Source organism: Chaetura pelagica, unplaced genomic scaffold (assembly GCF_000747805.2).
Source record: "Chaetura pelagica isolate M959 unplaced genomic scaffold, ChaPel_1.0 scaffold382, whole genome shotgun sequence".
NCBI lineage: Eukaryota > Metazoa > Chordata > Aves > Apodiformes > Apodidae > Chaetura > Chaetura pelagica.
This window is the reverse complement of record NW_009952478.1, coordinates 47,587-60,427: the sequence shown is the minus strand read 5'-3', so window position 1 is coordinate 60,427 and position 12,841 is coordinate 47,587. Positions and strand designations below refer to the sequence as shown.

General features: G+C 39.9%; 1 protein-coding gene across 1 annotated transcript in view; it reads left to right on the top strand.

The window, feature by feature from the left end:
* The window catches only part of ITGA2 (integrin, alpha 2 (CD49B, alpha 2 subunit of VLA-2 receptor)), a 53,164-nt gene extending 43,665 nt beyond the window's left edge, over nucleotides 1-9,499 (top strand). Inside the window, exons 24-30 of the mRNA XM_010008618.1 lie at nucleotides 1,278-1,380; nucleotides 2,222-2,343; nucleotides 2,817-2,910; nucleotides 3,222-3,335; nucleotides 5,166-5,255; nucleotides 8,564-8,680; nucleotides 9,410-9,499. Coding sequence (XP_010006920.1) covers nucleotides 1,278-1,380; nucleotides 2,222-2,343; nucleotides 2,817-2,910; nucleotides 3,222-3,335; nucleotides 5,166-5,255; nucleotides 8,564-8,680; nucleotides 9,410-9,499 — 730 coding nt within the window. The remainder of the gene's footprint in view (nucleotides 1-1,277; nucleotides 1,381-2,221; nucleotides 2,344-2,816; nucleotides 2,911-3,221; nucleotides 3,336-5,165; nucleotides 5,256-8,563; nucleotides 8,681-9,409) is intronic.
* The last annotated feature ends 3,342 nt before the right edge of the window (nucleotides 9,500-12,841 follow it).

Here is a 12,841-nt window from a genome sequence, read left to right as displayed (position 1 = left end):
TCTCCTGCCAGAAAAGGATTAGTTACTCTTGGAGATGAGTGGATTTAAAAATAAAGGAAATCCACATTAGGAGTTACCTCATTTTTACACTCCTCCACTTAGAAGGGAGTTCCTTCTTCAGGTAGGTAACATAGGTGAGCAGCAATCTTTTGAAATAGAAGGGTGGAAAAAGAAGTGTTATTTTGCTGAAGTGAAGTTATCTAGGGCAAATCTGCTAACCTGAGTTTCTAGAAGAGGTGGGAATTAATCTTACCAGTAACTTCTGCAAGGAGAAGGAAGCTGATGCTGTGCACCCTGGAAGCACTGGAGATTTGAGCAGTAAGAGAGCAGGAAATACATTACACACATGTTCCTAGGAATCCTTGTGAGGAGGGCCTTCAAAGAAACAGCCCATGGGAGGGACTATGGAGGATAAAAAAGGGTTCACGACGCAGAAACATGACAGCCCCTCCACCCTGTTAACTCACTCCCCAGCTTCCCAGCTTGTTTTTGACTGCTCACAATAGCCTCCTAATGAAAGTTAATGATGGAGAGCAGATACAGTTCTGGAATGGCTCAGCAGAGGACCTGCTAGTACACAGATGAAATGCACTACTTAGGGATGCTTTAATTGCCTTTGAGCACAGTCCCAGCTGGCTGAGACCCTCAGCATCCACACAGGCCCTCATACCACTTTATTCCATCACATAACTGTAGTGGGTTGCAAACACCCTCATGTTGCTTTTGAAATTTTGATACTCAAAAATACCATAGGAAGTGTCCCAGAGGCAACCAAGGGTTACACAGTATGTACTGTGCATACCAGGCAGGGTGCTGTGTGTCTTTCCACACCCAGGCAGCATGGAAACAAGCCTGCCTGTGGGCTATGGTGTTAGGACTCTGCACCTCCTCCTTTGGAGTCCATTGACATTTGCTGTTACAGATGTACCAAGGGTCAAGGGTCCCTTTCTGAGGAGGAAGACCACTGCAGGGCTGAAGGTTGAGGTTTGTGCCTGGGGGGAGAGCTTGCTGCATGGCACTGAAACACCATGGTGTGCAGAAGGCTGAGCAGAGCCCGCATCTCACGCAGCTCTCCTGTCTCACCTTCACATGCTCACTCTGGTGCCAGGCTTCAGTAAACCATTTGCATAACGAACTTTGTAAAAACCAAACGGCAGTACAAGTGCCTAATTTTTCCTCTGACTGTACTTCTGACCAGTTTCAGGAAGACAGATCTAGTAACATGTTTTCAAAGCAGCTACCAAATTGAAATGCATTGTTTTATGGCTGTTAACTAGGCTTGCCAACATCAACTTTTACGAAGTATACTCTGGTCATAACGTTCCCTCCATTGTGAATAATTTTGAAGATATTGGGCCCATGTTCAACTTCTCAGTTAAGGTTAGTAAATGTTTCTGGTTCTGGTTCAAGAAGCTGTCTTACCTTTTCCTGTAGCCTGGTCCCAAAACCAGTTGAAAAAAATCCTGCATTTTACTATCTGATTCTGATGCTTTTTAATGAGTAAAGAAAGAAAAAAAACCCACAACTTTGAATAGCTGGGGGTAAATGCTTACAGTCTGTAAGAGGTAAAGGATGAAACTTGCACTTACTGCACAAATAGACTGGGGGAGGGATTAGTCCAGTACCATTTACACATTTAGAAGATGGTTAATGCTTAACTTTAGGCCAAATTAGACTGTTTTTTCACAAACCGTATTTGTCTTATCTCGGTGTGATGGAAAAGTCTTTGCAGGCTTGTACTTCGAAACTTGAAGCTTGGCAAGGGTTAAGCACTCTAGCCAGATGTAAGTACTAGCCAGATCACAGCATTTATTACATAACTCAGAAAAACTCAGATCCAAATATGCAACGTGGAAGATACTTAAATTATGTTCCATTTACATTCCTGTAACTGCTACTCTCAAGGGCTAAACAACAGGCCTGCTGTGGCAGAATATTTGCTTTTCAAAACATACTTCATGCAGTTAATATGAGGTTTGCTAAGGAAATAGACAAGGACCTGAAGCTATACAGTACACTTTCTGCTTTACCATTGGCACAATGTAATTATTACCCTTGTAAATGCCTTAGGACAAAAAACATTTAGGACAAAAACAATGTTTTTGATGCAAAGTCCAGTTCTTCCATGCTCAGCCATTTTTTTATTTTCTTGCTATATCAAATAGTTTATGCATGTGTAAGCATAACTACCTTAATTAATTGTGAGTTACTTGCCTTGCAGGTAACAACAGGAAGTATTCCAGTAAAGATGGCATCTGTAAAAATCTATCTTCCAGAATTGACTATCAAAGACAATCCACTTATGTACATAACTGCAGTCACCACAGATCAGGTGAAGAACTGAATTATGTAAACTGCTGTGCTTTGGGGGTTTAATCAGTACAATAAACACCAGTTCCCTCCCTCACAGTGCAGTGCTTTCCCCTTGTCCCTTCATATAAAGGAAGGGGGATGACCACGACATCAGCAGTACACTGGTCTATTACTTGGGAGGTGTCGATTATCTTTAGTCAGCTGCTGACTTTTCTTATGACTCTGGAACTCACCAGCTAGGTCTTTTTCCAAGTTCATGGGAAGGTTATAGTAAAAATTGAATTTTTAGATCAGTACAAACACTTTAGGTCAATGTAGGGGGAAAAATTACTGTAAAAGCCATTTAATTCTGACCAAAACCCCATACAGTCTCTTAGTTTTCTGAAGTATCCAGTGTTAGGTAAGTGACAATCTAGCCTTTCACAGCCACCCTATTATCGCAGAAACATAGATTACAATGACGACTATAAACTTCTGAATATAATGTCTTCCAATATCATTCCTGTTTGTCAAGCTCAAATAAATCCACTGCAAATAGGGAAAATACCTCATTCTGCATCCTTCACAAAAGAGAACTTCAGAAATTCCAAAGAACTGGTGAGTAAGACTCAGGGATGCCGTACTGCAGGACAGGGGCACAGAGCTAATCCCTCTAAGCCCGTGGATGTACCTGTGGGGATAGCTGTGGTGGGGGTGGCATTCCTCATTCATTGTGCAGGAGTCCAGTCTACAGGTGTTCTTACATGTAGTGTATGCACTAAGGTGCATGTTCTTCACAGCCTGCAAGCACTGAGTTTGTATGCACACAGTGGCAGAGGCAAGGGCAAAAATCCAGATATTAAAAGAACATTTGTTAAAGTGTATTTTTAATGCATACTATGGCCTCTCCTTGCTGTTTCCCCTGGAAGAACTGTAAGAATGTGAAGTGCAGTACCATCACATGCAAACTGGAAGACATTATGCTGAAGGGAGAGTACTTGGTGAATGTGTCCACCCGAATCTGGAATGGAACCTTTGCTGCTGTGAGTATCAGCTACATCTTCATGAATAATCTAGTATTCAGATATTTCTAACTCCTGATATCTTTCAAAGCTCAGTAAAGAGACCTTCCAATCTAGAAAGACCTACCTTTACTTTACCTAGTAGTGTGTGTTTTTCCAGATTGAAAACTTGATTCTAAAAGTAAAGTAAGCAGTGAGGCTGCATAATGGAGCTGATTACCTTCAGTTCAGCACAAAAGCCAAGAAGATGCTGTGATAGTGCAATCTTCACACCTGAAAAAAAACCCAAACCAAACCAACACACAACAAACAACATTTTCTGCATCTGTTAAATGCATTCAAGGGGAACTACAGTTTTGACAAAATTCAACACAGGACAGCTGAGCACAGTATCCTCATAGCCTTAGCATTCAGCTCTTAAAAGGAAAAGGTCAGGCTGATAATGTAACATACTTCTGCAAGTGTGCGAACGAAAGCAATTGCCTGTCTTTAAAATGTGTACTTTTCAAATCGGCTGGGTTGAGACCACTTGTGAGTGCTGTTAGGTCAACAGAAGGTGGAGACCTGAACAAAAGGTTGCTACCCTCACAAAGAAGTGACTGGAAGGAATTTGCTTACCCCTGGACAATAAGCAGGAAAGATCACGTCACAGTTTTCCTCTCATGTCCCATTTTGTTATTTTCTACTTGATTGTCAATGTTAAGAGCAAATAGTCTTGTAACCACTCAATAATGCACATAATAAGCCTCTTTATTTAGTGACACTCAGTCATTGTCCAAGAAGGGGATAGCAGGCTCAACAGTACCTGCTAAGCAAAAGAAAGATATGTTTAGGAATTAACAATGTGCTATCAATACTGCTCAGGCAGGTTTCTAAACATTTAGGAGTGCTGGACAGAATACTTGGGCAGATAGCCACAGTGCAGGTGTGCACTAACTGTATGCTGCAGGGACAGTCAGTGCACTGGCTGCTGTGGACCCATGGTTGCACATCGTCCCTGTGTCAAGCCCAATGAACCTGGCCTTGCCATAGAGAAATGGCTGAGGAGACAAAGTGACAGAGCAGGCATTGCTTTTGTTTTAGCTGGCGAGTGCTCCTGTGGTCTCATGAACCTGAGGTCATTCCCAGTGGTGCCATAGGAAATGGGGCTCTCTGTGCCCATGGGACAGGGAGAAGAGCAGCAGTGAAGTGACAGTGTCTGCACAGATATGGTCCTCCTCTATTGACTAATACACAGAGGAAATGGGATCTGGCACAAGGTTTCTTCAGAAGGGAACTAGCTTGAGATTTTTGTCATCTTTCTTTAAGCTGAGGAAGCAAAATCAGAATTTGAGCAGTGGAGAGGAACAGACAGTAATAGGAAAAAATAAATGGGAAAAAAAAAGAAGCATTGGATAGAGGTGAGGGGGGGAAAAATGGAAAGAACATTCCGTTTCCATTTCTTTCAAAGGCCAGAGATAGATCCCCATCTGTCTTTTGTGGCTAAGCTGTTTCTCCCTTTCTCACTGTTACTTCCCACCCCGCACCCTCCATGTCTTCCCTGCTAGCCACAGGATATATAATGGATATATAATAAACTCCTCCTGTTTTGCTTGAACTATATGTTAAATAAAAAAAGCCAGTTCTTCTGTTTCATTGCTAGTAAGTACAAAGAGCAAAATTCCATCTGGAGTACTGATACATTAGCTTGGGACAAATAAAAAGATAAATTTAATTTTCATAATATTGTAAATTTTTTTTTCTGGTTATGAAGTCTTCATTTCAAAGCAAGAGATTTGTTTTAGGATGTCTACATTCTAATCGATTGGCCCTGTAATGCAGCTTTACAGTTATTTTAATTTTCTCTTTCAGTCAACTTTCCAGACATTACAGCTCTCTGCAGAGGCAAAAATCGATACACATAACCCTGAGTTATTTATAATTGGAGAGAATATCCTTACTGTAAGTGACAGATAAGTATATTATTTTCAGCTTCTCCAACTTTTACTGTATTAAAGTGATAGTATTTATTTTTCAATGTCCTTTAGGAGTACATAGCAAATTACAAACACTAATGACATCTATTTATGTTGAACTAATGTCTCCTTCTGGCTATATCCAACCTCCTTTAAGTTACTACAATTTTTCCATTTCAGCCAATCGTATATAAACCAGACTCAGTTAAAATCTGTAGATCTGAAATAGTTTGAGAACTATGAGCAAAACTCAGTTAGGAACTTCTGAAATTCATAAAGCTTCCTGTTAATTAAAATATTAAAATTTGGACTTCCTTCTTCAAAGGAATTAATTGTTGTAGATAAATGAGGTCTTGGAAACACTTTCACAAATCTCTTTTAGTCTTACTTCTGTAAGTGTATTTGGTTTGATGTTTATAGGCAGATGGTTGCCTACATTTAGCTTAGGTCTCCAGCAAATAACCTTAATCTTGTAAAAGAATGTGGAGTATTTTACATTTCCATGTGCTATATACAAACCTAGAAAATGAACACAAGTGCCGTGGGGCTGTTTTAACAGAACGATACCTTGTTCTCTTGGCCTATTTAGAAAGGAACACTTCCATTTGCAAAATTAAGTTTAGATTTATTTCTACAGGATTTATCAGCCTGTTTTATCCATAAAAATAACTAAGGCCACTGAAGACCAAAATGCAAGTTAGTAAAGGAGTCAAATATCTGTGAGAATGTGTAGCATAGCCCATTCACAGGCAATAGAAAATTCAGTTAAGTATGTACAAAGGCACTTTCTGATTTATCTGTCTCAATGTGGAAATAAGACAATAATTCAGTACTATTTTTTGTCATTGTTTTCTCATGGATCACTGAATTTCTTGTGAAGAACCTCTATGTAGCCCCATTTGTATTTAGGGAAACCTCCAGTGCCTGAAGAAGCAAAGGGAATATATGTGTAGTTCTGGAAATAATGCCATGTTTTTACAGAAAAATTACATGCCTGTATGTGAAGTGTGCTGAGTGCCTCAGCTTTGTGGCATGCCATTATTTCTGCTAGGAGATGAAACTCATTAATGCAAAATGCAAATATTTTAATTAATTGCACATGCTTTTTAAGTAGCTTATAAACCATGTATTAGTAGGTATTTTTCCACAGTTTGAGCATGATACTGTCAAATTTACATTAGCAGCAGTTCTATGGGCAACTTCAGGAGAACCAGAATGTAATTATTCAAAAGACTCCTTGATTAAATCGGTTCACAAAAAAAAGGTAACTCTTCAGTCAGTCATTGAAACATCTGCAGGCAGGACTTCTACAGTTTTGAGGCAGTGTCTAAACAGGCCCTGAAAGTTATCCACAGGCCTCTTAAGAAACACAGTGACTTTTGGTGAGGCTCACAGCCTGGTAAGTTACTCAGTAGCCTCTCAGCCTGTGAGAAGTCTTGGAAAACGTGCCAGCTGGTGGAAGTACGCTCACACTTAGGCAGTTTGCTTTGACACCTCAGTGATGGAGTCAGTACCCAGCACTACATATACTTCTTGGCTGGCCAGTAGTGATACCCAGTCTTTGCCCTTTACACTTCCTTGGGAATAGCACAGTGCAGAAGCAATCTGAGTTTATTTGCCTACTTACCCTGTTACTTTAGACAAGGGTGGTAGGACTCATCCAACTTAATATCTACCTTAGTCATCCACATCAGAGTTAGCCTTCCTATACAACCTAAGCCACAGGAATTACAGGTATTTCTGAAATGCAATTAATCTCATCTTAAAGATGATCCTGAGAATAAGCAGGGTGAATTAGACCCTTAAAAGAGCCTATCCTTCTCCACTGGAAGCCAAGGAACTAAATTGCAGATATAACACTAGACAATGTGAACCCCAGCCGTAGTGTCTTGCTGACCACAGCTTGACTTCAGGGAGGATACTGTTAGGCTCTCCAAAGGTGCTACTTCACTGTTAATCTAATGGAGACAACATTACTAGGCAAACTGCACATAGATATGAGATTGGCTCTTTAGTTTGCATGAGCTGGGTTGCTGTGTAGTTAATATTGCCTTGTGATGCTATGTGGGGTAGCTGCTTAGGTATCTTTGTGTAAAAGCTTTCAGATTTTTTCCAAGTTGGAAAGGACTGCCAGCTGGAGGACAGAACTTTAACCTGCTATAATCATCATTACAGCCATTTGGTTAGAAAAGACACAAAGCCATTGGGCCTTGGTGAAATGAATACACACAGCCTCACCTTGCACAACACTGGAGCCCTCCAGGAGAAATTACTTAAATCACTGAGATGCCAGTCCAGTGCAAGTTTCCCAGAAAGCTTAAGATTAAATTACACCAGAGAAATTCACTGAGCAAGCTGCCCTGAGAAAGTAAACCAACAAGACTTCATTTATCATGTTTCAGGAAGGAAGAAACCATCATGCTAAACTGTTCCAATACCAAGTCCAAAGATTTGACAGTTCATAAATATTACAGCAATGTCTCCCTGAGCAACTAAGACATAACTATACAGTTGGTCATACTCAATCCAACCAGATAGACTATCACCTGAAAACTAACTTCCAGACACTGTATGCTGTTCTGAGAGCTCTGTGGTGCTCCTTGTAGTTCAGGAAGCATAGGTGTGCTAGAAACACTGTTTGACCCACGTATCTTACAGCAAATTCATGCAGTTGACTTAGGAGAACACAGGTTAACATCAGATTTAACAAGCTGTTACTGGTTTCCCACAAGCTAGGAACAGCAGGCAAATGAGACAGAGGTACTTGCTCAGCATGAGGGGAGAAATTTCAGCAGACACAATGAGTGCATGATGGTGTCCAGCCTCCATGACTGGTTTTGCCTCCTACAGCTGCCAGCCACAGGTAACAGACTCTTACAGCACTTGGTTGGAAGTAGATCTTCTCCAGCTGATGCAGAAGTCTGTTTTAAGCTCTACACCAGGCTGTTTGCTGCCTGCATGTAAGTATCTCTGGTTTACCTAGTGATGATGTGTCCATGCACTAGGGGAACTCTGAAAGACCTCCTGTTACTGGAAGGGGAGAAAGCTGGCAGGGAGAGACTGCTTCTCTGCTTGTTGCATATGGCCAACGGTGACAATGGTTCCTAATCCTTTATTGCTGTGTGCCGTGGTGGTGCAACCAGGTACCTGTGGACACCAGTGAAAGATCTGTTCCAGTCATTGATCCAGGCATGTGTGCTGTCCAGCTATCCTTAATTAGTGTAGTATTTGGTTTACAAATCCTACTTTATATGAAGTTAACATTAACCTCTAATGCACAACCTCTGCTGTCAGATTCCAGTTACAATAATGAAGGCGGATGAGAAAGCTGAGATACCAGTTGGTGTTGTGATTGGCAGCATACTAGCTGGACTCCTCTTGCTGTTAGTACTGGTTGCTGTTTTGTGGAAAGTAAGTAGGTGTTTATATTCTTAAAATGTAAGCGGAAAGGGATAAATACATTTGAGCTAGTTTCTTTATAATCTCTCTTCTCTGGTGCTGACAAAATCACACATGCAGTTTGGTGGTATGAACAATAGTGCATTGGCATTGCACCCTTGATGGGAGCATTTAAGAAGGCCTTTAAAAATCAAAACTTTGAAATGGGTCCCTGTAGAAATTTGCAACCTGAAGGTGATAAATGAGCTTTCAATGCTTCAAAATGGGGGCTGTGGAATTTGTTTTTTTCTTTTAGACAGTGTCTGCCTCCTTCCCTAACTCCCCATCTGGGCTCTGAGCTGGCATGATATTCCCAGTGGGCAAGGCTGGGAATTAGAAGCAAGGTGGGAGTGAAATAAACTGAACAGACAAAAATAGAACAGAGAAGGGCGAGGGCAAAAAGTCATTTGCAAAGGATACCTAGATTAAGGGGAGATAGAAGTTTTTTTGTGTAGTAGGGCTTGCCAGTGTCTTGGCAGAGAAACAACTGGCTACTCAGAACTGCTGTTCCAGCATTTAGTTGCACCAGGCTGGAGTTTTAAGGTCCAGCTCCTTTCATTTTAGAATTAGGAACCGTCTACAAATCAAACACTGTATTTGTGTGCATGCACACGTCTGTTTCTTACCATCACTCTATTTAGCTCAGTTGAGAAATGAACTATTGATGATACTGATGTGGTGTTATTTTAATACTTCTCACAGCTTGGCTTCTTCAAGAGACAATATGAGAAAATGACACAGGATATAGAAGATGTCGATGAAATTACAGAACTCACAAAGGACAAAGACTGAAGAAGATGATTTATGTGGATAAAGAGAGGAGATCTGAGCCACCAACAGTAGTTGTGATCCAGTTGGTTCTTCAGCTGGAGTGCCTTAAAGCTTAGTAACATTTAAACATTTTTAATGAAAGTGTCTTTTTATAGATTAAAATATTTTACAGATTCTACTCTATTATAAGAGTAACTGCAGGACAGTTTGGTTTTTTTCAAAAATGATTTATAGTGCCTTTTCTTAAAAGAGTTTGCCTTTCAAACAAACTTAGCCCTTAGAACTGGCAGGTCCGGAGTTTACAGTAACATTGTGCCAGAAACCCGTCTCCTGATCCAATGCAAAGTGAAACAGAGCAATTTATTTCTGATTATTGTGGAACAGCATCAGTTCATAATTCAGTTGACAAGTACCATATGTGTAAAGGACATCTTCTATTAAGTTGATGATGAATGTGGTGAATACTGCTTCCACACTGGGAGAAAACTCATTTTTTCATTGACTAGCTCCATCCTTATTGTTTTAGAGAAATAATTTGCACCAGCAAACCTTTGTTTTAACTAATCTATAAAGTGGGAACTGCGTATGAAGATGTCTGGGTGCTACAGCACAGCTGGATGGGCAAACTGTTCAAAAGTTCACCATATTCCTTGCACTAAGGTCACAACTACATTACTGAAGTACATTGTTTTGGGAAAATATTGCCAAATGGTATGTATAACTGCCTTCTGCATACTTTCTGTCCGAGTAGAAAATACGAATTTTATAATCACTTGCAGCGTGTTCTCTGCAATGTTATGATTGGTTTTCATCTTGAGAAGCACTACCACTACTGTTACACTAGTCTTTATGCTCACAATCCCTCTGACATCAGTTTGGCTTTTGACATAAACAGGGAAGACAATCAAGATCTTGCCTTTAATTCTTTACCAAAAGATTTTGCAAGACAAAGAGCATAAAGTGAACTAAAGGGGATTATAATTGAAGAAGGATGCACGTTAATACAGAGGACAGTGAAATCTAAGCTCTGTAAATTGTTTACTGCACTTGTTTCTTTAGCATCTCAGTGCCCTCCAGGAGACCAAAGTTCAGTATGACCTCCTTACCTGTCACATTTTATTTGGTCCCACATGTTCATGTCTTGATGAAGTTATGTTTTATACAGTAAAGTACTGTAGTGCTCTGGAAGGAGCTCTGAGCACACCACTTGGGTGACGGTGTTGGTTACACACCTCAAGTTTATCATGTGCCATTACACCGCCTGGTTTTAAAGAAAGCTCAGTTTTAAAAAGGCCCATGCTGTAAGACTGGTAACAGTCAGGGGAACTGGCCTTTTGGCTGCCTTTCTCTTTCATGACTGGCGGTTATGCTTGTGACAGAAGATGTGCGTATTATCCTTACATACACTGCCGTGCAAGTGAGATTGTGTCCAACTTGAGATGATTTACTTGAAGAGTAAAACATTTTAATGTGCCTGATTCAGAACCTGAAGTCATGTTTCCTTTCCCCCAAAGCTAGACTGTAATTATGCTTAGGCACCTAGTTCAGATTACGTTCTGAGGGACTCTTAAAAAACTAGGTTTGGGCACATTTGAAAGTTTTATTCTGTCTTTTAAAATCGGTAATCAGCAAGGAGCCAACCACCTCTTTGGAATCCTTTCCCCCAAAGCTAGACTGTAATTATGCTTAGGCACCTAGTTCAGATTACGTTCTGAGGGACTCTTAAAAAACTAGGTTTGGGCACATTTGAAAGTTTTATTCTGTCTTTTAAAATCGGTAATCAGCAAGGAGCCAACCACCTCTTTGGAAAAAAAAAAAAAAAAAAGCTTCACTTGCATTGACAGCTGGATTATGCTTAGTGTAGTTTTATTAGTGTTTTGGATTTATTTTGTATCTATGAAATGCTATGTTTTGAGTGTCTTTTTAACATTCTGAAAAACAATCCAGATTCTTATGTTGATTGTCAAACAACACTGTTGCCATTAACTGAGTTTGTGACCAAAACATTACTCAAGAAGTAAAAAAAAATTAATTTAAAAAGGTAACAGTTGTAGAAAGCTAGAGATTAATAAGCTCCTGACTTGTAATTAGAAACCCTGAGGGCAAATGCTATGAAAGTACAGATAAAGATTTGTCTGCCTGAATTCTTATTTAAACTTGTGAGGAAGAAAACAAAACCCTACACCTTTCTGTGTGGGAAGCTCCTACGTGAACAGGGTCATGAACTCCAGACCAGAGGGGGAATTCCACATTGTAGCAGATGGCAGCACCTTTCATTTCTGGTGCTGCTTGGAAGGGAAATTTAAGCATTCAACCAGATTTCTTTCTTCCACCTTTGGTGTGAGGTAGAGGTCAATACCTGACACCCAACGTCTTAGGGGATTTAACAGTTTAACAGTAAGGTAGCAATTCACTTGTCTTTGCTGGGCTTTATATTGTCCCAGACACCAGGATTTTCCCCCTAGGCTGGACATAATACTTTTTCCCAAAATCAAGGGAAGGCATAGTAATGGGTAAGGTTTTTGTATTCTAACCACTTCAAGTTACTATCTTATTTTTCTTTTACAAGTAATACTTAAATGGCTAATTCAGTTGTAATGGGTGAGTTTATTGCACTTTTAAGTTGGCACAGCGGCAAATAATGCTAGAAATATTGTGTATATTTTGTATTATGCGCAAGGGGATGGCTGTTTTGTTGTGTTTTTTTAGTTTTACTTTTTTAAAATAGCACATTACAAGTGAAATAATCTTCTGAAATCTTAAGCTTCAGCACGTGCTTCTGTTTGCGCTTGCAGCAAGAGAAGTCAGAAATACTTTCAGCAAACTCAACTTATATCTGATTTTGGTCTTTGAAATCTAGTTGCTGACTTCTTGAAGTACTAGAATCAAATCCAAAGTCAGAGTTAAGTTTTATCTGATGCTATGTATAGATTTGGGATGTATACAAGAGTTTATAATCATACTGACTTCTGAAAGCTAGCATGTAAGCTCTATGGGAGCAGGGACTGTATCACTGTGGTGCCTACCTGAGGGCCTAACAGCGTTACTACAATAAAAACAAGAATACTGCTGAACACAGACTCATTTATTTTTCTACAGACCCCAAAAGAGAAGAAATGCTCCTGGAAAAGCACTACATAAAATGAGGCCATATATGTCTTTCTTCCAGTAGCACACAGTGAAAACTCTACGGGGATGACTCTGCTAGGTATACAAAGAACCTGCACTGTACATCCTGTAGGTTATAATCATGACTATAACACAACTGCTAAGCTATACTGTAGTGTACATCAGTTCATATTATTGCAAAATATATATTCCAATAGCTCCACTTGAATAATTGGGTGTTAAAACCTTACCATT